Source organism: Staurois parvus, unplaced genomic scaffold (genome assembly GCF_062004578.1).
Source record: "Staurois parvus isolate SC_StPar_1 unplaced genomic scaffold, SC_StPar_1.0 ptg000840l, whole genome shotgun sequence".
Taxonomy (NCBI): Eukaryota; Metazoa; Chordata; class Amphibia; order Anura; family Ranidae; genus Staurois; species Staurois parvus.
Window position 1 is genome coordinate 950,001 of NW_028318636.1, and position 27,204 is coordinate 977,204.

The following is a 27,204-nucleotide window of genomic DNA, read 5'->3' on the forward strand; positions in this document are numbered from 1 at the left end:
TTTGAGGCCAAGTCAACACCTCAAACTCGTTGTTGTGCTCCTCAAATTATTCCTGAACCATTTTTGCAGTGTGACAGGGCACATTATTCTGCTGAAAGAACCACTGGCATTAGGGAACAGGGATGTACTTGGTAAGCAGCAATGTTTAGGCAGATGGTACATATCAAGTAACATCCATATGAATGGCAGGACACAAGCTTTAGATTGCCCAGAGCATTACACTGTCTCCACCAGCTTGTCTTCTTCCCATAGCTCATCCTGGAACCAACTCTTCCTCAGGTAAGCGATGCACATGCACCCAGCCTTCCACATGACGTAAAAGAAAATGTAATTCAGCAGACCAGGCCACCTTTTCACATTGCTGTGGCCCAGTTTTGATGATCACATCCCATCACAGATGCTTATGGCTATGGACAAAGGTCATAAAGTTATGGCTGATCTGTGTAGATGAATTATGTGCAGTATTTTGGAGGAGATTATGGTCCATTTTTGGTAAAATCTAGTTATTTTATTAGAATATTCACCACTAATTGTAATGTAACTTTCCCATTTTTACATGCTTGCTGTACAATATGTCTAATTAGTGCATTAAATATGCAGACTTATAAATACCACAAGAAGATCTATATTTCACTGTAACAATACAGCTCTCTTAAAGCAGAACTCCAGCCTTACCTTTAGTTTTGCACAATTGTACAGGGTCCTCTCCTGTATTGAAACTGCCTACAGTGTGCATTAGAAGCTGTAGGAAGTGAAATAGAGCCCACCTCAATTCCTCAGTAAAGGACATCCTGCATCATCTAGCCCTTTCATCTACAGCCTGTCTTTTGCCTGCTTCTTTCATTTTGTGGACTTTCAGTCATGGTTCAGTATCACATGTGGATGTTATCTATAGGAGGCTTCATGTGAAGTCTGTGTAGGACCGCTCACTCCTACCGATTGAAATCCACTTATCAAGGAATTCTAATATTTGCATAATATGCAAACGTTAATCCAATGGTTTTATCAGGGGCCCATGCTCTTAAGAGGAGCACTGAAGTAGGGTGTAGTGATGTTTCAGGAAGCTATTTACAATACCTGCTCATCCCTCCTATTAGCCATGATCTGCCCACAATGCAGCACATCATTAGCAAGTTGATGATGGGTAAAAGAGGAACCAAGGAATGTAAAATATAAACAGATTCATGTTTAGCTTAATAAACTAATGTAGTAGCATCATAGCCATATGTAGTGCCCTCCTATGTAGCTAGGGGGAGCTTGATCCTAATTGTTAGTAATAAGGGCTTAGTAGCAGCCTGGGTGTGATAGCCAGGTTGGTCAAATTTGGGTCAGAGCTGAAAGGCTCTGCAGACCAGCCCTCTGGAATTTCCCCGTTCTAGAACTTTGGAGAAAGGTCTAGAAGTAGTGGGTGGATATGAGGAGTGGCTGGTCTGTACTCTTAGAGGACCCTGGCCAAAGGAGGCTTGGAAAGAGGCCAGGACAAACTTAAAGAGTAACTGAGCCTGCTCAGCTACAGGAGAGTAGGAGGAGAGTTCAGGTGGAAGATAGACAGGATGTGAGGCTGGAGGCAGGAGCCTTAAAAGGGGCCCAGATAGAAAGGGGCTCACCTGCAGGCAGAGAAGCTTGGAAGGAGAAAAGCTTGGGACTTCACCGGCCCCCTGAGAGAGGACCACCTGTGAAACAGAGAAGGAGCGGCCCAGCTCCGAGGCCTGGTAGCAGTCACTGACCTACCAGCAGCACAGGAGAAGGACTGAGTGAGTAGACCTGCACCTGCTGAGTCAGATAGGGGAAGGAGCACTCTGGTGGGAAACCAGATTAGTCACCAACCAGGACTGTCTTAAAGTGACAGGCACTTGATCCCTTACTCAGGAATTCCTCCAGGCAGCCAGATAGAGGAACATCTGGTACTACAGGAGATGCTGGCTAGCTCCCCATGAAGTTTTTTTTTTTTTGTTTAAAGACTTGTACATAGCTCAGGAAGTTGTCCTCTGTGTTTAGTTTTTTTGGTCATCCTGTACACCCCCTTACCCCATCAGAGTTCTAAAAACCCCTAAAAAAAAAAAAAAAAAAAACCATCAAAAAACAAGCTCAAGGACTGATTACTGACTCCTGGATGCAGGTCTGTGAAAGTACATGTTGCCTGGCTGTGCAGGACTATAGGAGGGACCCAAAAACTTCAGCAACGCCTAAGGGGGTAGTGCTAAACATATATAGGTTTTAGTATGTCAGACCTAAATGAGATTCAAATAGAGCTAAACAGTAAATCAAATCTACTTTGACCATTACAAAGCCGGAATCATAACCTGCACATGTAATGTGCAAATATGGCTGTTCTGTTGTACTATGTAATGAAAAATTTTGCAAGATTTTAAAAAACAATGCTTCCTTTGTCATGCTACTGTCCTGACAGTAAGGCAATAGCAGCTTTACTAACCTGTGCAATATTTGCTGGCGATGCTAGCCTGATCATGATATCAAGCTTTTCTAGTTTAACATATATCGGGTCATTATATTTAACAAAGAAAACTTTCATCTCATGCTTCAAGATCTCTGGTCTGTGAAAAAAATAACACAAAACAGAATAATCATCAGCTTTTAGTTTACAGCAAGAACGTATAATGCTGCTCAGCTTAGGTGAACACATCTTACCGTTTCTGCACAATGAGGTTAATGTTACGCAACGCCACATACTGCAATTCAGGCTCAGCAGAAAGCAGTGTGACTAAAGGAGGGGCCAGCTTCTTCAATAATGTCCCATAATAGTCTAAATCTTTGGAAAGCATCTCCATCAATTTCATCAGCACCTTTACTGCTGACAGCACCACAGCTGAATTTGCATGCGAAAGGCGTGGTGTTACTCGTTCACATACACTGTTGGAAAGATAAATATAAATGGTAGCTGTATGATTCTCCCTCGACCATAAATTAAGTCTCTAATCACCTTTAATTACAAATATATATTTTATGTTATTTCTAATGACAGCAGCAAAAATTTACAGTATAATATAAAAAACAAAATCCCACAGCTGCTAAGCATGGTTTGTAAAAACTGCATTACACAAAAAAATCACTATAAAACTATCCAGATAACTTCCTATAAGCTCCAACTGCCATAACCCATAAAGAGAATGTTGAATTTTTGCACAGCTTTGTGGCTAACCCTCAACAGCATGTTATAAGGCAGGTATAAGCCAGCAAAAAAAGAAAGGCACAGTTGCTGTGATACAATACATTTATTCAATGATTTACATGAAAGCTGTGCTGTATATCAGGGGGTTGGCAGAGCCACATATGTCTCAAGGGTGTCAGCCATTATTCAAAAGTTTTAACTGGCTACATTTGGCTATTTCAGCGTCTCCATATTTCAAAGCAGCATCCAGTTTCAATTTAACCATGCTCCTTAAGATATATGTAAAGCACAAAAACAGTTTCTAGTTTTGTATAGAGAAAGGAAGTACTGGAAATCCTGCTGGTTTTTCCAGCTAGGGTTCTGTTAAAGAATAATACTAACAAGGATTTCATCTGTCTGATGAATGTTGTCCGGACAGGACACAAGGGAAAATCTCTCCAATGCAGCCCCAATATAGTAGTAAAAACCTTTTGGGGATTTAAACCCTTCCCCAAGCTATCCAACAAAGGAAAAAAAATTAAGTTGGGCAAAAATCATAAGGAAGAAACGCATAATCAGAAAATGTTGTTTCGGGGTTCATGAATGTGTCTACTTCACCCTCCAACTTGCTAACAATGTTCCCTGGCATGACATTGTCATTTTAATTCTTTACCTCTGGGCTTCACGATCATCCTTGGGCACATAGTTTGCCAAACAATCCAAGATAAAGATCTGACCCCATTCAGTACATTCATTTAGAGCAGTCAGCAGCTTGTTGATTGACTGAGGATTCAGGTCCAATAAGTTACTACTTGGGTGGGATTCAGCAATCTCTGAGAGAGCTGCTACAGCATTAGCCACAACCTAGAACAGGATGGAAACACTAAACAGTCTACCACATTAAGGTATAGTTTTATAAAAACACAGTTGCACACAAGAAGTACGCACCATTGGATTGGAATCAGAGATAAGATCTTTCAATGTGTCCAGGAAACCCTGGTCTTCCACTAGCTGAGCATTGATGTCATGCAGTTTGGCTACACACACTGCTGCTGTCTTGCGCACATATGGGTCCTCATCTTTTAGGCACTTACGAAGTGGTTCACAAAGATACTCTGTGATTTTGTCCACACGTATACAACCCATAGTGCGTACAGCTAATGCACGGATTAAAGGGTTGGGGTCTTCACAGTCCTAGAGAACAAAAAAAAAAAAAAAAAAAACAGCATAAAAACAAAGTGTAGTATATAACAAGAAAAAGAAAAGAAACAATCCAGTTACATTTCAGTTGACTCGTACTGGGGAATATGTATGCCATCACTGCTGGTTTTCCTTCTAAAAATGCAAAAATGCTCCTTGCCTTCATGTCATGGGGATCCAATGTATTCAATATTCTCAGACTTCAAATGCTGCATTCTTGTTCTGAGCCCACGACTAAAAATATTCAAGTCACAGACAGCCATTATATTGCTCTTAAAACAGGTGTAAAGGCCAGCTTAAATTATTCCTAAAGCCTTTTCCCCATATTTTCACTTGATGATTCTGCTAGCAGTTCAGAACTGGGCAGGGCTGATAAACTTGGCTTGAGAGAACACTGCAGAGTGCTCAAGAACTTATAAGTTCACTGTTACTGGCAGGATCATACTGATCATTTCAGGAACACACTTCCTAGGGTGAGAACACGCACTCACTGCACTAAATCTATGGAGGAGCAGTGCTGTCACACTCAGGAAAGGCAGGAATGGTGTTATACCATAGAACACCTCCTCTTTTCCTTATCTACATAACACAGGAGAAGGTTTCCTGTAGTTCAGAGGTGAGCTCAGCAGGGCTGATAAACACTGCACAGGAACATAAAAGCTCACTGGCCTTTTTACTAAGCAAATATAACAAAATACATTCAACTATATATTTAACAAACGAAAAGGGAACAATGAAGAAGTTGTTAGGGTTTGCATAAGCAAATGAGCAAAAGTAATTACAAAACTAGATGTTCAGTCTTATTTAGCATCTTTTACATTGTTTGGTGCAGCATTTGGGCAAAACTTTACAAGATAATGTGCAGCTCCAAGAAATTAATGTTATTACAAGTTTCAGTTCTTCCTTGTATGCCTAAAAGGTAAATAGGGATGGTACTGGTTACCGGTTAGAATAGAAGAATCGAACAGACCAGTGATTTAAAGTAACTTAGAGAATATTATACCTTTCCATCTAACAAACCTACCTTTACAAAAGTGTTGACAGCCATGATGGCCATGTCAGGCTGGCTTTTAGCATAGTTCATCAAGTACAAATAAACCAGCTTCTTCAGCTCTAAGTTATCTGTCTGCATGCAGTTCACAACATCAGGGAACAGGGCACTGCCACGAGAGCAAAAAAGTAAGCTATACTGTGCATTAAGAAGAAAAATAAAAACATACAAGTGACATATACAAGAAAAACAAGACAAAAAATACACACCAAAAGAATTATTCAATAAATAGTCACCAGTATTGCCTATGGTCTACCTGCATTTGATCCTACCAGGCACTAGCATTCAGAGGTATCAATGCCTTAGATCTCACATTGTAGGTATACAGCTATGAGTCTATAGGCACATAAGTGCACAGGCAAACTCATATGCTAGTAAGTTCACGAATATCTTGCAGGATGAATTCAAGAGAAAAAAAAAGGTAAATATTTCAGAGTACTGCTCAGAACAATTCACATTCCTAAACAGTCCCTATAACTTTGGAAACCTTCACTTTTAAACCCCAACCCAAAAATGTAGTATAATGCAGCTTACCAATTCTATTTTCCATTTTTATTCAATCTGATGATCCAGTCAATAACACATGTCCTGTTTTAGGACAGTGTTAGATGTACTAGCAGATTTAGATGGACTTGACTAACAAATTAAATCCATACTAAACCCTCCTATGCGTTAGAGGCAAGGAAATTGCCATCCTTGCCTATATTTGATCTGCAGGTTGCCATGGTGCTGCACATGTGGTCAGTTACGACACTGGCCATTTGATGGCTTGACAGTTTGGTTAAGAGCTAACATAAGCACTTGTAGCTGTAACAGTTGTCATTCAAGGTAGGTCTTTAATGTGACTGTTTTGGGAAACAAGTGTGCAATCCAATCACACAGGTCCCTGCGTTAAAAATGGCTGTGTGTATAAGTGGGCACTGCAGCGACTGTCGGCTGGAATCGAACAGGATCAGCAAGGGAGAATGTCACTGGCACACCAAGGATCACCAATATGGGTCCAAAAGTTTTAATAAATGATCACCTAGTTACAGCAAGGCAACGTGGATCAGGGTCACATGGGGTCACATGCCTGATGAAGGGGTCCGAAACGTTGCTTTGCTGTAACTATGTGATTGTTTATTAAAACATTTGGACCCATATTGGTGATCCTTGGTGCGCTAGTGACAGTCTCCCTTGTTTTGGGAAACAGTTAAAGTGATTCTAAAAGGTAATTTTTCAAAATAACAAACATGTCTATACTTACCTGCTCTGTGCCATGGTTGTGCACAAAGCAGCCCTGATCCACCTCTTCTCGGGCCCCCCACCGGTGCTACTGGAACCTCCCTGCTTGCTATGGAGGCACTCATGCAGGTTTTATGCCGAGCCCTGCTCTTTGTGTCCTTTGACACACACAGCAAGGCTCAGCCCCACCCACTGCTCTTTCCTCACAGGCTGTGACTTACAACAGCAGGAGCCAATGGCTCTTGCTGCTACCTCCATGGCCAGTGGGGAAAGAGTGAACGGAGAGAACAGCTGCTCTTGGGCACAGCGCTGGATTGAGCTCGGGCTCAGGTATATATTGGGGGGGGGGGGGGGGGGAGCAGAACACATAAGGTTTTCACCCAAAATGCAGAAAGGTAGAAAAAAAATAAACTTCTGCCTTTAGAACCACTTTAAATGCGTTTAGTTTGGCTAGCTGGGTTTACTTGGCCTACAGCTAATAGTTTTTTCTTTTAGGGATAATGGTTTTACATAAATGAATAAAAGCTGACCATTGTAAGCATCCTGACAGTGTTAAATTGTTTGTCTCAACCCTCTAATTGTCATTTTTATTGGACAGCTTGGTCTGTTGAAGGAAGTTAAACAGTGACAGACTTACTGGCCGGATCACCAGGTGAAAAAAATCGTTAAAAGGCTCTAAAGGAAAAAAAAAAAAAAAAAAGGGAAAACAAATGCAGCCACCATATCAAAAAAGGATTGGTAAGCTGCAATATATTCATTTTAGGTTTAACGCCACTTTAAGAAAATGTGACATCAGGTATTGACTAAAGGACTGCTGAAGAAGAAAATTTAAATTAGCAGATCACCGTTTTCCAAAATGCCTGACTTAGCACAGTCAATCATGTATGCAATGACTGACAACCCGGATGTTAGTAAAAGCCAAGTCATCTGTTCAGACTAAGAAACCTCTTCCATTTTCCACTAATCAGCCAGAGTGGAAACTATTCTTCCTTCACTGGATGAAACCATGCAGAACAGAAGACCTTATCAGCCAGCTTCAATTACAGCATAACAACTGTGAAATCATACACCTCCTACTCACCTGACATCCTTCCCCACAGTCATAGAGGCAATGACTTTCTTTACAGCCTCCTTCTTCTTTTCTTTCTTGTCACTGTTCAGTTCTGCTTTAAGCTCAAAGATCTCACCTGCAAGTGTGAAATGTAAACTTAGCATCTGCAGAAATTTGTAAAGAAAACAGTTTTTATTTCAGACCTCCCAAAATCCCTTACCTTTCTTGGTGGTTGTGAAATACTTTGAGTCCGTCATGTTTGCTCTGGGCTCTCACACCTAGCTGTAAGGAGAGGCAAAATGTCAGTGAAATGAACAGGGAATCGTTATTCCAAGCTGTCAGCTGACTTTCCAGGAAGGAGAGAGGCTACTACCCCCATTCAACAGGAAAAAAAACAGAGACAAGGTCAGAAGGGGAGAGACACAGGATTAGATAAAACTGTGGCTATGGTAAGCAGCATATCCTCCACCCAAACTTATCACTTATTTTACAAAAAAATTCATGCTGGGCAGAATGATAGAACTAATCAGAAAGAAAAAGACAGAACCAATGAGAACATACTTGTTTGTGAACTTGTCCTTTCATTCATTAAACAGTCAATATGAGGAAGAAACGGTTGGCTTTTCAATTGAAATAAAAATAAAGTATCCGTGGTTCTGAACACGGTTTGGAAATGAGTCATTTACTTTTCATAAAGAACCTATATCATGTATAAAAAAGCTGTGGGATGCACTTGATATAGGCTTTTTTTCTGAAAGTTTGAAAAAAATAAAAAAAATAAATGCAGAACTGAGCCTTCTTACAAGCACTTATTAAATAGTGAAAGCTAAGGTGACTTACATTTTAATATGAAACAGTTATCTTAATAGAGTATATGAAATGGCCAACATGTTGCCAGCTATTTCTGTATAATATGGTCAATATGCTGCCATATTTCCTTCAAAGGCCAACTCCAGTAAAAGTAAAAACCCTCCCTTGCAGAGGTGCTGTGCCCACACTGCAATGGTTAAATGCTTGTTTATGTCTGGGGACTGGGAAAAGCACATGTACCTACCCGATCCTCAGCTCCCCCAGCAGATGGCATTCTCCCATGCTCTGGCGGTGGACTGTTCCTTGTGTCCTTCCATCCAGTGCAGGGACATGGACTCTACATGGGTCTTGAATACTTCAGACGGCATCCGACAGCCAAAGTGTAGGGAAGAAATGACTGTAGGGACCAGTTTAGCAGTATAAAACAGTCTGTGGGAGCAGAGGATCAGGTAACTCCACTACAAGAGAGCGTTTCTACTCTTCATGGAGTTTAGCCTTATGTGATGAAATTTTGTGCCCTTCTGCATCTTCTAAATTTACACAAGTATTGAATTTTTCTTTTTTTCCCACGATGATGCCACTATTCATCAATTCTGATGGGAAATCTAATGTACATCAATTGTGTGCCAGTAAAGATGCTTTGAGAGTCAACTCCCTCAGGATCCCACAACAAGACCTACTAATGTCTGGAAAGACCAGGAGTAAAGGAAATATGATTTACAATTTTCTCCCAAAGTTTAGTTTTTTTTTTACTTCTGCAATGCAGTATTTTGACAGCAGGGGCTGAGAGGCAGCCACATAAGCAGATCTTACATTTTAGTGCAAGGTCCGCATTAATTGATTTTAATTCCCTAAAGGACAAACTGGCCTAAACCATTTGAATGATTCTCCACCTGAGACATAATAGAGAAAATGCTTGGGAGTGCCAATCTTCAAGTGAAGTGACAAAGACTGTAACGAAAGGATGCAAAATGTGTCAGTAGTGGCAGAAGATTCAGCCAAGTCACTTCACTTGACGTTCCATATTTTACCTGCAATTTTTTGACATTCTTGATATGTAATGGGTTTATGTCAAATACAATGCTTGTACGTGCAGCTCCATCATATGATATATTTTGTAATTAACTGGTTTTCTGCACAATTCAGTGTCTACCAATAGTTCAGACCTCATTGGAGGCCCTGCTAGCCTGATCTCGGGTTTACTGAACCAATAGGGTATCTACAGGCTAGAACAGACCGCATTGGAGGCCCTGCTAGCCTGATCTCGGGTTTACTGAACCAATAGGGTATCTACAGGCTGGAACAGACCGCATTGGAGGCCCTGCTAGCCTGATCTCAGGTTTACTGAACCAATAGGGTATCTACAGGCTAGAACAGACCGCATTGGAGGCCCTGCTAGCCTGATCTCAGGTTTACTGAACCAATAGGGTATCTACAGGCTAGAACAGACCGCATTGGAGGCCCTGTTAGCCTGATCTCAGGTTTACTGAACCAATAGGGTATCTACAGGCTAGAACAGACCGCATTGGAGGCCCAGCCAGACTGCTTTCAGGTTCAGTGAACAAATAGGGTGTCTGTGCTAGTCCAGACCTTATTGGAGGCCCTGACAGTCTGATTTCAGGTTGCTGGAATGGATCTTCAGGCTTTTGTTATCTGAAAAATATTAATCCCAGAAAAACCAAAAAAGTTTCCTGTTATGCACATATATTGTATTGCCTATAGGATACCATTGCTTAAAAATGCACCTTGGGCTCAAATCTGTTTTTCTATCTTTCAGGTCCCATGTATAGATATTACAACTATTATTAAGCTATCAAAAAATACATTAATATTTTTGCCGACTGTCTACCATGCACCAGATTCTGAGTGCACCAATTTTAGTAAATCTCCCCCTAAGTGCCGGTTCACATATATGCAGACTGGATGCGGTTTGAACCGCAGCCAATCTGCATGACATGTGAAAATACATTGCTCCCTATGGTGCCTGTTCACATATGTCCGGTGGCACTGGCAGTACGGATTCAGTGCGGTTTTAACCACCTCCCGTCCGGCCGTTGTATATAAAGGGCCGGACTGTGGTAGTGCAGGGTCGGGTGGCCGTTTATAAACTGCCTCCCCACCCCCTGCTTGTGCGCGGTCCCTGGGAGCACGCAGCGCCACGATACGGTGCCCACTGTGTCCTCCAGACACAGTGAAACACTGATCGTCGTACGGGACCTCTGTGCGAGGTCCCGATCATGTGATCACTGTTTGGCCAATCAGTGATCGCATGCAGAGTAGTAAGCAAGATGTCACTTCTGATATCATTGCTTACTACGTGTGAAATCTGTGAATGATCACAGAGGTCACATGGTACAAGGCTATTCATAACAGCCTTGTACCATGTGACAAGCTGTGACCAATCAAAGCTCACACAGTATTTCTCAATGGCTGCAGGAATGCAGCCAGAGAGAAGGAGAAAGGATTGCTTTTACAGCCTTTATGTAGTATGTCATATGCCTTTATCTAATCAGTGTAAAAAAAAAAAAAATCTTCATGGTGGCACATGGTGTACTGCTAGAGTGACAGTATGTAAAAAAAAAAAAAAAATTTTTTATATATATATATATATATATATATATATATATATATATATATATAGAGAGCGCGAGAGAGAGAGAGCGCGAGAGAGAGAGAGCGCGAGAGAGAGAGAGAGCGCGAGAGAGAGAGAGAGCGCGAGAGAGAGAGAGAGCGCGAGAGAGAGAGAGAGCTCGAGAGAGAGAGAGCGCGAGAGAGAGAGAGAGAGAGCGCGAGAGAGAGAGAGCGCGCGAGAGAGAGAGCGCGCGAGAGAGAGAGCGCGCGAGAGAGAGAGCGCGCGAGAGAGAGAGAGCGCGCGCGAGAGAGAGAGCGCGCGAGAGAGAGAGCGAGAGCGAGAGAGCGAGAGCGAGAGAGCGAGAGAGATAGATATAAGCTAATTAGGTTTTTTTTTTTTTTACTAAAAAGATAACGGAATACATTTTGGCCAAGATTTATGATGAAATATTGTTTATTTGCAAAATTTTATAAAAAAACACTTTCTTTTCAAAATGTTTGGACTTTTTAATTTACATAGCAAAAAAAATAAAAATCCCAGTGGTGAATAAATACCATCAAAATAAAGCTATCTGTCTCAAAAAAAAAATGCTAAAAAATTCATATGGGTACATTGTTGCATGACCGCGCAATTGTCATTCAAAGTGTGATATCGCTAAAAAATGAAAACTGGCCTGGACAGGAAGGGGGTGAAAGTGTCCGGACTTGAAATGGTTAAAAAAAGAGTCCTGTATGATTTCTGAGCAGTGCGGTCTGGTTCAGGTGTGGCTTCTATGGGAACCGTTTCTAAACCACACGTGTGTGAACAGGATAAGATCCTGAGCTAATCCTGTCCTGAACCTGATGTAAACCTGACATGAACCAGTGAACAACTTCTGTATCAATTAGCTGTGAAACCTGAGCTTCAATCCGCACATGTGTGAATCAGCTCTCAAGGTTGAACTAGGCTACTTTCACACTGGAGGAGTTTTCTTGTGCTTTTGCGTTAAAAAAAAGCTCCTGAAAAAGCTCAAGAAAAATTATTCCCTATGTATGTCTATGTGTGTTTTTACACTAGTGAGTTATATTTCTGTTGTGATGTAAAAACTCCTGCTTGTAGCATCTTTGGAGCATGTTTGTTCAGTAAAAAAACAAAAAACAAAACAAAAAAAAAACAAAAAAAAAAAACAAAAAAACAGCAGACCCAAAAACGACTCTTCCCAAATAAATGGAAAACACCGAAAAACCGCCTCAGAGAAACATTGTTGGTGCAGATTTTAATAGTGGTGCACCGAAATGAAAATTCTGGTGCCAAAACTGAAACCAAAAATTCAGGATGCACTTGGCCGAAAAACGAAATCGACAATTTTTAAAAATTATGAAAATTATTATTATTATACAGGATTTATATAGCGCCAACAGTTTGCTCAGCGCTTTACAATATAAAGGGAGACAATACAGCAACAATACAGTTCAATACAAGAGGGATAGGAGGGCCCTGCTCCTTGGAGCTTACAATCTAAGAGGGAGGGGCATCAGAATTTACACTGGTTCACAAAGACAAAAGCCGCCAGCACCATATTCTGATACAAAGAATAAACAAAACATGCATATAAAGTGCAGCACTAAAAATATAAATCCTGTATAATATCTTAATTAAGATAAAGGGAAAAAACACTGAAGTGAATGAGTCCCAGTGTCAAAGGGCACTGTAAAATGTCCTTAAGTGCAATCATCTGTCTTCAATTACTAGACCTGTATTTTGGGGGGTCAAGATGAAGGATTTCCCCCATTTCCATTGTAGTTACCCCCATATTGTTGCTTTCGTAGAGGTTTGGATCTATTATGCGCAGAGACATTATATTCTGTACCTCTTTGGGGATAATTACTTCTAGAGGGATGTTGTCCTCTCCAAGGAGATGGAAAAGATCTGTTCCCACCCTTCAAGTGTCCCTGAAAATTGTTTCTCCTAAACCCCTGCTCTCCTCTCCTAGATGGTGAGAAGTACCTCATTGTACCATAAGGAGAGGAATTATTCCCCTGTGAGTGGACTCTCCCTCTAGAATGATTTTGCTCCCTGCTAACCGGAAAATGTCTGTATGCAGGCCTCCCATAACCTTTAGGTCCTGGTCCTCCAGAGTCTCAATTGTCATGAGCCCTCTGAGGGAGTGCACCAGGTATACGAAAAGGTACAAGAGCCTCACATCTGTTTGCATCTTTTCCAAAAGAACTATTGTTCCCTCGTGGGGGTCCACTAAAGTTCTCCCCACGATGTTGAGCGGTGTAGTGATCTACACAGCAATTATTACCCGTCTACAGGGGGTGTGGGGTTTGTCCATTCATAGCAACACCTTCGGGAATTTGCCACTTGAAAACTACATTATTTTTTATAGTCCAACAAATCTCTATTGTATTTTTTTTTCTTCTTTTTCACTTTTTGGTCAACCTCCTCCTTAAGGAGGACTTTAAGAGATTCTGATTTAGTAGCATAATCAGCATTCTCTTTCAAAGGTTTATCCTTTACCAAGTTAATTTCTTCAGCAAGTCTACCTAATTTGCGTTTCTTTTTGGCTATCAAAAATTTTTTAAAAAACTAACACCAACTTTATTAAAATAATCAAACCATTCCTGTACCTCTACTGCTCCTTTCTGGGAGGAAATATCCCATCTAAGACTTCTAGGGACCATATTCTCTACTATATATTGTTTACAAAACACTATGTCCCATTTGGTATGGATCTCAGCAATTAAAAGGTTTTTTTAATCTTAAACAACCATTAAGATCATCACACCCTTGATGTTAACATTCTGTTGAGTTTTAAACTCAAATATATCCATAATGTGAGTAACCAACAAATGTAAATGAAACAACCAAAATTGAAAAATGAACTGAAAAAACCTGCAGCAGATAATTTGTATCAAAGAAACATATGTGAAAATGGTATCAGAATCCACGCTGGTTCATAAAGACAAAAGCCTCCAGCACTATATTCTGATACAAAGAATAAACAAAACATGCATATAAAGTGCAGCACTAAAAATATAAATCCTGTATAATATCTTAATATAAAGAAAAAGTGAAAAAAACACTGAAGTGAATGAGTCCCAGTGTCAAAGGACACTGTAGAATGTCCTTAAGTGCAATCATGTGCCTTCAATTACTAGAATGATCAGACATATCCAAGTGCAACATGTGTCACCCCACTCAGTGCTCAAGGAAGGCTTACCAGATGAATTTGATCATCATGGTATAGAATGGTCAAATTGGGCACAAATGCAGTCATATGGCAACTGCTCTAGCCTCCTCACCAGCCTCCAACCGCATGGATCATCCATGTCAAGCATGTAATAGGCATGTACATAGAATAAAAGAGCTTCCCATAGTGTAAAATCCTATGCAAAGTTTATTCAAGGCAAAGTATTTCACTTACATGAAAGAGGATCCAATAAAGCGTGTTCCCACTTCCAAAATAGTCGCAGGCGTGCGTGCATGCGTGGTGACGTACACCCTAGCTCCCGACGCGTTTCGTCAGAAATTGGTCACACTTACTAAACAACATGGTTGCTATGACACAGCCATAGACAGTGGGGTGACACGTGTTGCACTTGGATATGTATGATCATTCTAGTAATTGAAGACACATGATTGCACTTAAGGGCATTTTACCGTGTCTTTTGACATTGGGATTCATTTATTCACCAGTGTTTTTTTTTGCTTTTTCTTTATTTTTATTAAGATATTATACATGATTTATATTTTTAGCGCTGCACTTTACATGCAAGTTTTGAAAAATTAATACATTTTTCAAACGCAGATTTTTTTTTTTGCTAAATACACTAATGATTAACCCCCCCCCCCCCAAAAAAAAAAAAACATACTCCAATTTTTTTGTAAAATATTAACCACATGCCGCCCAGCCACTGTAGTAATATCGTGGCAGGGCAGCACAGCTGGGCAAAACCACGTTTTAAAACGTGTGTTTTCAAAACAAGTAGGAGGCGCGCCACTGCCCTACCTGTCCCGCCGATCACGGCCGAGGATGTCAGTCGCCGGGTCACAGCCGGTCGTTACCGGCTGTGTCCCGGCGATTAGCGGCAATCACTGACAGAGAGGAGGGCTGCAGTAGCTCTGCTCTCTGTCAGTTCCCTGACAGCTCCTGACAGGCTGATTGGGAGAGAAGAAGAGTTTCTCTCTCCTGATCAGCGTTTCCCTGTGCAGTACACCCCCGCCCCCTAGTAAAACACTCCCCTCACACAGTTAACCCTTTCACTGAATAATAAAGTTAACCCCTTTCTCCCCAGTGCCATTAGTACAGTGTGTTTTTTTTTTGCACTGATCACTGTATTGGTGTCACTGGGGATCTGATCGCCGCCATAAGTCACTGATCGCCGCCATTATTAGTATAAAAAAAAAAAAATCCCAGTATCTTTCCTGCCATTTGTAAACGCTATAACTTTCACGTAAACCAATTAATTTACACGTATTGGGGTTTTTTTTTTTAGCAAAGACATGTCGCAGAATGCATTTTGGCGGAAATTTATGACTAAATTTGATTTTAAAATTTTTTTTTACTGGACATGTTTTATAGCAAAAAGTCCAAAATATTGTTTTTTTTCCCTCAAAATTGCCAGCCTTTTTTTTTATAGCGTAAAAAATAAAAAAACGCACAGGCGATCAAATACCACCGAAAAAAGCTCAATTTGTGGGGAAAAAAAAAGGATGTAAATTTCATTTATGTACTGTATTGCATGACCGCGCAATTGTCCGTTAAACTAGCGCAGCGCTGTATAGCAAACAAATGGCGTAAATTGCAGTATCTATACCGTAGTTTGTAGACGCTATAACTTTCACACAAAGCAATCAATATACACTTATTGGGATTTTTTTTACCAAAAACATGTAGCAGAATACATTTTGGCCTAAATTTATAACCAACTTTTAGTTTACTATATATTTTTTATAGCTGAAAGTAAAAAATATAGTTTTTCTTCAAAATTTTTGGTCTTTTTTTGTTTATAGCGTGAAAAATAAAAAGCGTACAGTTGATCAAATACCACCGAAAGAAAGCTCTATTTGTGTGAAAAAAAGTACGTAAATTTCGTTTGGGTGCAGCATTGCATGACCGCGCAATTATCAGTTGAATTAGTGCAGCGCCGAGTAGCAAAAAGTGGCCTGGTCATTAAGGGGGGTAAATCCTCAGGAGCTCAAGTGGTTAAAGATGATATGCTGAGTAAATAGAGAACCAACATGTCACGCTTTAAAATGGCACATGCTCGTGGAATGGCGTCAAACTATGGTACTTAAAAAAAAATCTCCATGGGTGATGCTTTAAAAATTTCTACAGGTTACCAGTTCAAAGTTACAGAGGAGAAAATGAGGACTGAAGAAGGAACCTACTGAGCATGCTCCGAAACACATTACCGCCCCCTTCACCTCCTACATCCAACTCTGCTCTCCAAGCCTCATTTTGATACAGAGACACATCCTAGGCCTTACTTCCTGATCCTATAGACAGAGCTGCACTGAGCGGCTGGATGTCTCACCTGGATCTTACTACACCACATGATGAGTCTTTTTAACTATTTATCTGGTAAGTGCAATTTATCTATTGTTCACTAATAAAATTGTCTATACTGCACTTAGAGGCGCCTTCCTCTCTTTTTCAAGTCTCAGAGGAGGTCTAGTGCTAGAATTATTGCTCTTGCTCTGACGTTCGTGGAGATACCTTACATGTGTGGTATGAACACCGTTTACATATGTGGGGTGGTCTACGTATGCGTTCACCACTACGTGCAAGCACAGGGGTACTTCAAACATTTTTTTAATTTCTTTTTTTTTTACACTGTCCCTTTGAAAAAAATTTTTTTAATCACTTTTATTCCTATCACAAGGAACGCATGCATCCCTTGTGATAGAAATAGAGGTCCTCTTTATAGAGAGATATGAGGTCAATAAGACCCCACATGTCTACTCTACAATGTAAAGCATTAGCTCAAAAAAAGCATTGATCTAGTGCTTTAGAAAACAAAATTTAAAAAAAAAAAAATGTTTACAAGGTGCCAGAACCGGAAGTGACGTAGTGATGTCGCGCCAGTCCTCCAAGGGCACAGAGATGAGTGGAGTCCATCTTTCCTCATCTCTATGCCCAGCACCGGGATCGTTCGATGGGTTCTCAGGTAAGCCTATGAACCACCGAGCGGCGGTGCTGAGGGTGGCGATGGGCGGAGCTATTTTCAGCACTTGTATCAGTGCTTATTTTCATATTGGTCAAAGGCTGATAGGGGTGTTTTTGGCTGAAAGTTCGGTGCATCCCTAGTTTTTATGCCACGTGTCCTTTAACAAACACTGAGAAAGTGCAGTAAAAATGCAGAAAAATGCATGTGTTTTTGCAAAGGATCAGTGTAAAAGTAGCCTTAGTCAAAATTCGCCCTGTGGATGGCCTTGTTGCCACCACCCAGTTAGACAAAAGAATTTAAAGTTGAATTCCAGCTCCATTCTGCGGAGCTCCATATGAAGCTGCTCTGGTCCATTCTCTAGAGGCAGCTTCTGTGTAGAGAGAAAAATTTGTCAACAGTTGAGAAATGAATAGATGTCACCCACAAACTTACTATGGGGCATCCATTGTCAGCTGCCTCTCCTGGACACAGAAGCTGCAGTTGACAGCCAAGCCTTGCACCAGAGCAACTTCAGCATAAGCAAGTATAGTGATCTCTTCTTTACAGGGTTAGATAAAAAAGCCTTAGAATGGGGGGGGTGAGAGTAGGTTTAGAGTTAGTTGGGATTGGAATTCCACTTTAAGGAGCCAGGTGGTAAAACTGCATTTGATGCAGTCCCTGTTTGGCTTCAGGTATTTAAGCAGCTGTGGATGTTGCAGATCCTTAAAACACAATAGCACACAGTAGATTCGTCCAGCCAAGCTGTTTAGAGTTGCTAGAGGAATCAAATGATTCCTCCAGAGGGCTGGATGAGAGACAATTCAGATTGTATGGCTAAGCATAAACATGCATTGAACATGGCTGAGGTAAGGGTATGTCTTAGTTTAAACAGTTTTGTGCTAAAAAGTGTGCCTGATTTACATCTATGAAAGTTTTAGGTCAGCCTTTCTCAACCAGGGCACCCAGGCACCCTGGGGTGCCTTGGCAAAATATCTAAAAATTGCCCACAACTTGTATACAAGCCAGCGGGTGGAACAAGCCTGTCTTTTAGTTACACAAAGTCACAGGTGTTCATTGTGCACCATTACGACCTTCTAGCCGCCGGAATCCTGACAACCAATGACATCATTAGTTGATAAAGGAGGATGTCAGCTGCCTGCACAGCATCCTAGTTTGACCCTCCCCTGCCCCTCTCCATCAGTGCTGAGGTCACATTAGCTCAGTGATGGAGAAAAACTGAGGGAGAAGAGAAACATTGGAATACTAGTCAGTACCAGTGTGCAAAAGTGTGTTTGCTTTGGAAGAATAAATCACCACTAATGTTGGGAGTCCTACATGTGTGGATGGTGCTGTGTTATATAAAACTTATAATAGTTTTTTACATTTTAAAATGAGGCACCCTTTTAACAGTATGGACAGTCTAGAGGCACCCCATTTTAGAATGGGGTGCCTCAAGACTGTCCATAATTTTAAAGGGTGCCTTGGAACTGTCCATAATTTTAAAGGGTGTCTTGACTGAAAAAAGGTTGAGAAACGCTGTTTTAGGGTATGACATATAAGAAAGCATTAAGGAATCAAGTAAAAAAAATTAAGTATATATACAGGGGTTGGACAAAAAAAAAAAATGGAAACGCTACATGACTGCAGCTGTGAAAGTGAAAACATATTTCCCATTGAAAGCGGAAGTAATGTAACATTCTCTTGTTTCCGCTATGTGATGAGACACCTAGCTAACAGGTGCGAAGCCTCACTTTCATTCACTGAATGCCCTACTAGTAATATGGAGTCATGTCAGCTTACTGAGCTTCAAAGAGGGCAAATTGTTGGTGCCCGCTTAGCTGGTGCCTCTGGGACTAAAAGGTGCCAATTTATTTTGCCGTGTCGCGAGGTACAGTATCAAATATTATGATGGCATACACAGTTTCCAGGAAAACATTGTCTGAGAAACATAACTGCTGTGGACATGGTCAATGGACTAAAAGAGACAAAAGGACATTGCGCAGGACTGTGACCCAGAATAAGAAAACAACTGCTGCAAAGGTGACTACAGAACTCAATCTCTATAAGCAAAACATTCACAAGCAAACTGCAATTGCTAAACCCCTAGTGACTGGTATTAATGCTCAGAAGAGGAGAGAGTAGTAAAACACCCATAAATCTTGGACCATCAAATCAATGGAAGACTGTAATATGATCCAATGAATCGAGGTTCACACGGTTCCCGTCTAACGGATGTGTTTATGCGTGGAGACCACTGCAAGTGACATATCACAAAACCATTATCGTCAATTTTGGAGGACAAGGTTCGGGCTCGTTCTCTGCATTCGGCATCTCTGCGCAAGCTGTAATGATTTTTGCATGAAAAGTAGTATCAGATACCGTTATCCACCATCCATGATCCAGAGCTCAGCAAAGGCCCTGTCAAACTGTTCAATGAACCAATAGGGTGTTTACGTGCTAGTCCAAACCTCAGTGGAGGTCCTGCTAGCCTGATCTCAGATTTAGTGAATCAATAGGGTGTCTATGGGCTAGACCAGACCTTATTGGAGACCCTGACAAGTTTGGACTCATTTTCCGCCTTTGGTATCTCTGCAAGAACTGCAACAATTTTTACTTTGAAGAGTGGTATCCGATTTCATCATACACTTTCCAAGACTTATATTTGTCAATTCCCACGACAATTCAGGCCGTCTTAGAAGCCTAAGGTGGTCCAACACCATATTAGGTAAACCATTTTGTTTTTTACCTGGTGTCTCCATATATTTGTTTCTGGGTACAACTAAGGCTCTCATTTGGCAACTCTTGCCACTATTACCCGACTCCTGGAAGCAGTACTAGTACTAGAGCAATAACACCACTATCTCATATGACAAGCTATGTTCTATCCTGAAATGATATGCCTACTGGAATAGAGCAAGAAAGCTCTCCTATTAAAGTATTACTGAACCCACAACAGTAAAATCAGTCTGTATATGCAGTAAAGCATGCTTGCTATACTCACTGTGGAACCTAAGGGGTTAATCCTCCACGTTGTGTAAAAAGGCTGTTTGATTCTGTCTTCTCTGAACCACCCCTTCTACAATCTCCAATCCATCTGCTGATAGTGCAGAGTTTTTTTTTGCCTTTGGGAGGGTGCATGTGATCAGCACAGGGCCAATCACCACTGTCCAGACAGGGGTTATGCAGCCCCATTGGACAATCCTACAAGCTTTAACCAGAGCTCAGCTAAACACTGGTAGAAGTCACAAGACTGCTATATACTGCTGATGAGAAAAGGTATTTTGCAGTGTATATTTACTAAAATAATTGCATTTCCATGTTCTGTGTACTGTGGGAGACCAGATAGAGTGAATGCAGGATCCTGGGTTTAGGAACACTTTAAAGAATTCCACACTTGCATGATGTCTGCCTGCACACACTAACATAATTGTTGATCCTTTGGCTGGGACTGTGAGCATATATACAGTGCTCAGCATAAATGAGTACACCCCTTTTAAAAAGTTAAATTTTAATCAATATCTCAATGAATACAAGAACAATTTCCAAAAGTTTGACATTGAACATTTGTTTAGCTCATTACATGAAAGTAAGGTTAATAATAACTTAGATTACAAAATCTTTAGTTTTACTCAAATTAGTTACACAATGTTGTACAACGTTATGTTTTGTATTGCCTGTTATGCTTTGACCAGTCTGCGACACGGGAAGCACCATACAGTGATATGTCCGACCTTGGATTCATGTCTGTACGTATATTGTTATGGCTGCTTTCTTCTAATAAAAATATTTTTTTGGAAAAAAAAAAAATTAGTTGATGCAAAAAAGAATACACCCCACAATAGAAACTACTACATCTAGTGTTTTGTATGACCTCCATGATTTCTAAGGACAGCACCAAGTCTTTTCGGCATGGAATTAAAAAGTTGGCGACATATTGCAACATCTATCTTTTTCCATTTTTCAAGAATGACCTTTTTTAGAGCCTGGATGCTAGATGGGGGTGATGTTCAACTTGTCTCTTAAGAATTCCCCATAGGTGTTCGATTGGGTTCAGATCAGGAGACATACTTGGCCTTAGATGTGTGTTTTGGATCATTGTCATGTTGGAAAAGTGCACGACACAGAGTGATGGTGGCATCTTCTCTTACAATATAGAGCAGTACATCTGTGAATTCATGATACCATCAATGAAATGCAGCTCCCCGACACCAGTTGCACACATACAGCCCCACAGGACACTGCCACCATCATGTTTCACTGTAGGCACCATGCATTTTTTTTTGTACTCCTCACCTTTGCGGCGCCATACAGATTTGAAGCCATTAGTTCTATAAACATTTATCTTGGTCTTATCACACCAGAGAAGAGTCCCAGTAGTCTTCTTTTTCAGCATGGGCCCTGGAAAATTGTAAGCAGACTTTTTTGTGCATGGGCTTTAAGAGAGGCTTCCTTCACGGATGACACCCATGCATGCCATTCCTCTGCAGTGTACGCCATATTGTGTCACGGGAAAATCACCCCAGTTTGGGTTTCTACTTCTTTAGCTAACTGAAGTGAACTAGCATGGCGATTTTCTACAACCCTTCTCATCAGAAGACGCTCCTGTTGAAGTGTTAACTTCCATGGACAGCCTGGATGTCTCTGTGAGATGGCTGCAGTTCCATCTTTGTATCACGTTTGCTACAGTATTCTGACTGATAAGTAAAGCTTTGCTGATCTTCTTGTAGCCTTCACCTTTCTTGCGTAACAAAATTATTTTCTCTCTCAGGCCTTGTCACATTTCTCTTCCATGTAGTGCCATTGCTGACAGCATGAAATGGGAAGGGGTTTTCATTAGGAACACCCTTTTATAATCAATGGTCTGTTGGACACCTGTTTAATAAATTAGACTCCCCTGTAGTTGAATTCTTGTTAATTAGGATTTTATTTTCTAAAATTTAACTTTGTTCCAAAGACTTTCATTGGGGTGTATTCATTTTTGCAACATGGTCTTGAAAGAATTTGTTAAAGCGGAGTTCCAGTCCCCATAAAATTTCTTTAAAAAAAGTTCCCCCCATATTAATAACAACCTGCAGTTAAATATGATCCTACTGTCTTTGATTAAATCATGCTAGTTATTAAAATAATGTATATATTCTTACATTGATCTCAAAAGCAGGCAGGTTCCATGATGGATGTGGGCATCTGAAGCCCACTGCTATGCACATCCTGAATTTGGTGCTGCTGGCTATCCCAGCGTGTACCTCTCAATCTCATGCATGAGCAGTATGGACAGAGTGCAAGGGAAAATATCACCAGCACACCAAGGATCACCAATATGGGTCCAAAAGGTTTAAATGAACGATCACATAGTTACAGCAAGGCAACGTTTCGGAGTCTCGCAGGAGCCCTTCATCAGGCATGTAATGTAGGAACGTGTGCGTTTGGATTGTACACGTGCAGTATGGACAGAGTGCAGCGCAAGTTGTTTGTAACAGGTTGCCATAACAATGGTGGAAGTTCATGCCCCGTTGTTATGGCAACCCGTCAAACGACAATAAACAAAAGGAATTATTTCTCCATTTTTAAATGGCGCTTGTCTCCACCTGGCATCGCGTCATTTCTGGTTTTGAAATAATGCGATGCTACAAGCGGAGGAAGGTCATTGATTCCTGGGATTGAAGACTCATTGATCTCAGGTATCAAAGAGGTGGCAGGAGATGACATACCTTGCCGAGATGAGGTAAAACGGAAGTGCGGTGTAATAAACAAAAAAAAAAAAGTATGTAAACCTTGGGGAAAAAAAAAAAAACATACCAAACTGTTACTGCCATACATCAAGAAACATTTTAAGGAATCTTAAAAAAAAAAAAAAAAAAAAAAAAAAAAAACGGGTGGAACTCCACTTTAAGAAAAATACTTTTTCGTGTGTGCAAATTAACAAATCTCATTTGCAATCAACGACCCGCATTTGTGGGAGTATTTTGTAGTATAGTGTCCCACAGAAAATGTTGATTCTGAAAGGAAAGTAAAGGTTTTCTGACAAATCTGTTGGGGTGTACTCATTTATGCTGAGCACAATATATCTGTTGAAGACCAAATATGGTACCAAAATCATGGTTCTGAAATACACCATCAGTACAGTAAAAAGGAATTCTGTCAAGACTCTTGTGATCTCCAGGAGCTCTGTTCTTAATAGGTGCATTTGTGTTATTCTATAATCAAGCAGTAATCCTACTACTACTATTACTTCAGCAGCCCTCAATACAAAATAGTCCAAAAACTGGGACTAACAATGAGGAACTAATATGTTTACACAGCTACGTTTCAGTAAAAGCTGGTAGGACAAGCTCAGCCACTTCCTCAATGAACAGAGACTAGCACAACCAGGTCTTGGAACTCCCATCTCATACATTATTATCCCCACTAAAGAAGTGACATTGTCCAAAATGACTGAAATTTGAAATACCTCACCGTACAAAAGGTTGGGCAAATCCTATATGCTGATCAGCCATTGCTTCTGAAAAATAAGATAGTGGCACACATTTTGGAGCCTTTTTCAGTACAAGCATATGTACATCCTTTGGCTGCTCAAAAGTGCCTGCTGGTTCCTAGATCAGAGTTCTTTCACAAATATGTCCAACTCTGCTGTCCAAGACTTTACCTTCGCATGTAATGATAGTATAGATGACCATCAGAAACGGAGTGCTCTACTCCTACAGAAGGACACAACCCCAGAATACACTAATCCAGCTAAGCATGGAACAATCTCTGTAGTCATTATAAAACCAATCACAAATCGGTTCGAATCTCGGCCAGTTCAGCAGGGACTGGCTAGGATTCTAACCATCTATGGCCAGGCTAATTGTACCAATTCAATTGTTGTACAACTTAGGTACAACCATCCAGTCAGATTTTTCATGCGGGTATAGCCGCTAGCAATAATCACTGTGTTCTCCCGGCAGGGACGGCTACCCCCTGCCAGGAGAATACTATAGCTCTGCGGGAGGGATTCAGTCAGAGTTGATGGGGGAAAATAGAGCGATTTTTGCTGGTAAGAAAATCAAATTTTCTATGGCCTGCCTAAGAGTCCCATGCAAAGTACACTGTACTTGTTTCTTTACAGAAAGGTATAGCCTATCTAAAATGGAAAAAGTTTTGCCTTTAGTTCTGCTTTAACATTACATAAAGGGAAATATAGGCTAGAGCACGGCTTGAAATTTCCACTCGCCTGCTCGCCAATGGTGAGTGGAAATTATGGTGGGGCCGAGTGTGTCCCCCAGGGCCGTCTTGCTGAGCAGGCTCGGAGCTCAGGCCGGATCTGTCATTGGCACTGGGAGCCATCAGACTGCTCAATAGCTGAGCGCAGTGAAAGCAAAGCAAGGAGTATGTGCTGTGCTCTCTGCCTCCCCCTAGAGTGCAGTACCCGGATCTGTGAGTGAACAACGAAGTACTGCAACTTTTTATGGGGGGTTTGTGTGTGTGTCTGTGTATGCATGTACAATTGTACATGTGTCTGTGTGTATCTGTACATGCGTCTGCGTGTATGTACATGTACGTGTGTGTGTTTATGTATGTACATGTGTGCGTACATGTATCTGTGTGTATGTGTGTCTGTACGTGCCTGTGTGTGTATACATGTGTCTGTATGTGTGTGTACATTTCTGTGTGTGTGTGTGTGTTGGTGGCGAGTAACTCTAAGGCCTGGCTAGTAGCTCAGGACTTGAAATTTTAAGCCCTGGGTTAGAGTTTAATAGGATTGTTCAGCAAAATAAAAATGTAATCAGAAATTTTTAATTGATACTATATGAATGACAGCAAGTAACAAATATGTCTAACAAACAGTGATCCAAATTTGGCTATAAAAATGGAAATACACTTTAGGGTCACCATACACAGTACAATCTTATCATACAATCAGCTATAGATTTACCAAAGCTATGTGAAAGGCGGATCTAGCTAATCTATCCAATCAATGTATATCCAATCAGGCAGGCTCTACAAAGTTGTTTGGAGATTGTACAAACTCCTTCCCGCCTCCCGACCCTTTAAGAGGCTCTAAATGCAAAGACGTGGAGGCGGGCACTCCAATCATGTGACCGCTATGATTGGCGGTCACAGCGCTCACATGATCAGAAAAGCTCCCAATCGCAAGTATGCATTGGGAGCTTTCCAGTACCCCCAGGTAACTGTGCTGGGAGTGCATGTGCTCTCAGTACAGAAATGTTTACACGTATGGGACCTCTCAGCGTTCAAGCCCACCCACTAAGAGGCTGCATATATGCATACGGCAGGTGGGAATAGGTTAAATCTGAATACCAGATCCAGTTATTTTTGCATAGTTACAAGCTTTGACCAATGCAAGTATATATATGCCATGGCTGATTCTATTGGAAGCAGAGAACAACTGTAATAGACGCCACTATTACAATGAGTGCTGCTGTCTTTGGGGTCCTGTGCCAAGCGGCTGCCCTGCTGCATAGTAACCACAGGGGGTCGCTCCCTTGACATGGGTGCCATTCAGAGACTGACTTGTTCTCTGGTTGGATGAGGTGCAAAATTTTGTGTCATTGCCTGCACCTCATCCAATAAAAGGATGCTTTGCATTTATTGAGAAATCTGCAAGTCATTCTCTGAATGGTGCCCATGCCAAGTAAGTGTCCACATTCATCGATGGTTACTATGCTCCAGGGCAGACACGGCATGGGATGGTAAGGTAAGTGAGGATAGCTGTAGTAGTGGTGACTACTACAAATGATTTGCAGCTTCCATGGAGAGCCTATAGATAGGAAACATGCATACTTAGGGTACATTCATACCAGGTGTGGTGGGGCAACTAGACTAGTGCAGTCTTCATGCAAGCCACGGTAAAATGCCTTGACCCCTATGTGCCCAGTTTGAAGTGGCGTGTGATGGAATAGTAAAAAAAGAAAAAAAGGAGTACATCTGGTTGTATTATCTTTTTAGCTCAGCAAAGTGCGAGAAAGTCCACTGCCTCACACCACACAGTGACCAACCATGGAACTCCACTGAATCTGAGCACCACAAACCCTACTTAATTCATTTTTAATATTCAAAGCAAATATGCCTGTTCATCCATTTCTCTATGCTTCATCTTTAGGTTTTTAGGCTGCGTTTACTTCCTGGAATCCATCTTCCCTTAACTTAGGCATGCAGGCACAAGGATGTGCTTAGCTAAGAAAACCCCTCCTGCTCTCCTGAAGACTCCTGAGTGGTATGACATCATCTGCCTAGGCATGGAAAACAGGAAGTAACTGATGAAATGGTAAAAAAAAAAAAAAAAAAAAAAAAAAAGTTTAAAACAAGTAAATCTACTTTCCTATTTACTGATGTTAGCAGCAGAAAGATTATAAATGGTCAGTATTGATTGGGAGAGTGAAGTTCTGCTTTAACTTGTTAATGCCAACTGTACGCATATATGCGGCCTCTCAGTGGGTGAGCCTGAACACCGAGCAGCTGCATATGTGCCACCCTGTTAAAACAGCTTACCGTGCTGGCATCATGGTGGCCAGTGGGGATTGGTAAGCTCCTGAAGCATACTTGCGAACGGAAGCTTGCCAATCATGTGATTACTGTAACAGTCAATCGCAGTGGTCACATGACCATTATGCCCACCTTCACTTCCTGGCTTTTAGAGCTCTTAAAGGGCCAGAAGGCGGTCAGAATAAAGGTTCTAAAGCAGAACTTCACTCTCTCAATCATCATGGACTATTTTAATCCTTATGCTGCTAGCATCAGTTAATGGATATGAAAGTATGTCATACTTGTTTTAAACTTTGTTATACATTTCTTCAGGTACTTCCTGCTTTCCATGCCTAGGCAAATGAGATCATACATCCCAGGAGTCTTCAGAAGGGGAGGAAGGGTTCTCAGCTCAGCCAATGCATGAGCTAAGGGCAGATGGATTCCAGAAAGTAACTTCCACATTAATCATCTGCCCTTACTCAAGATGGACACTGCCAGAAATGCTAGGGATGTTTTTCAAAGTGATTTCTCAGCAAAATAAAGCAATGAGACATGAATGGATGGGGGGAGTTCTCTTTGAATAGGAAA

The 27,204-nt window shown here is 41.1% G+C and overlaps 1 protein-coding gene across 3 annotated transcripts in view; it reads right to left on the reverse strand.

Moving 5' to 3' along the window:
- Positions 1–27,204, reverse strand: part of AP1B1 (adaptor related protein complex 1 subunit beta 1) — a 44,954-nt gene that overhangs the window by 17,011 nt on the left and 739 nt on the right. For all 3 annotated transcript variants that reach the window (XM_089655444.1, XM_089655446.1, XM_089655445.1), the window contains exons 2-8: positions 7,856–7,917; positions 7,666–7,771; positions 5,334–5,469; positions 4,058–4,303; positions 3,783–3,973; positions 2,650–2,871; positions 2,435–2,555 (exon numbers count right to left, since the gene is read on the reverse strand). In XM_089655444.1, the coding sequence (XP_089511570.1) occupies positions 2,435–2,555; positions 2,650–2,871; positions 3,783–3,973; positions 4,058–4,303; positions 5,334–5,469; positions 7,666–7,771; positions 7,856–7,892 (1,059 nt within the window). In that variant the 5' untranslated portion in view covers positions 7,893–7,917. The remainder of the gene's footprint in view (positions 1–2,434; positions 2,556–2,649; positions 2,872–3,782; positions 3,974–4,057; positions 4,304–5,333; positions 5,470–7,665; positions 7,772–7,855; positions 7,918–27,204) is intronic.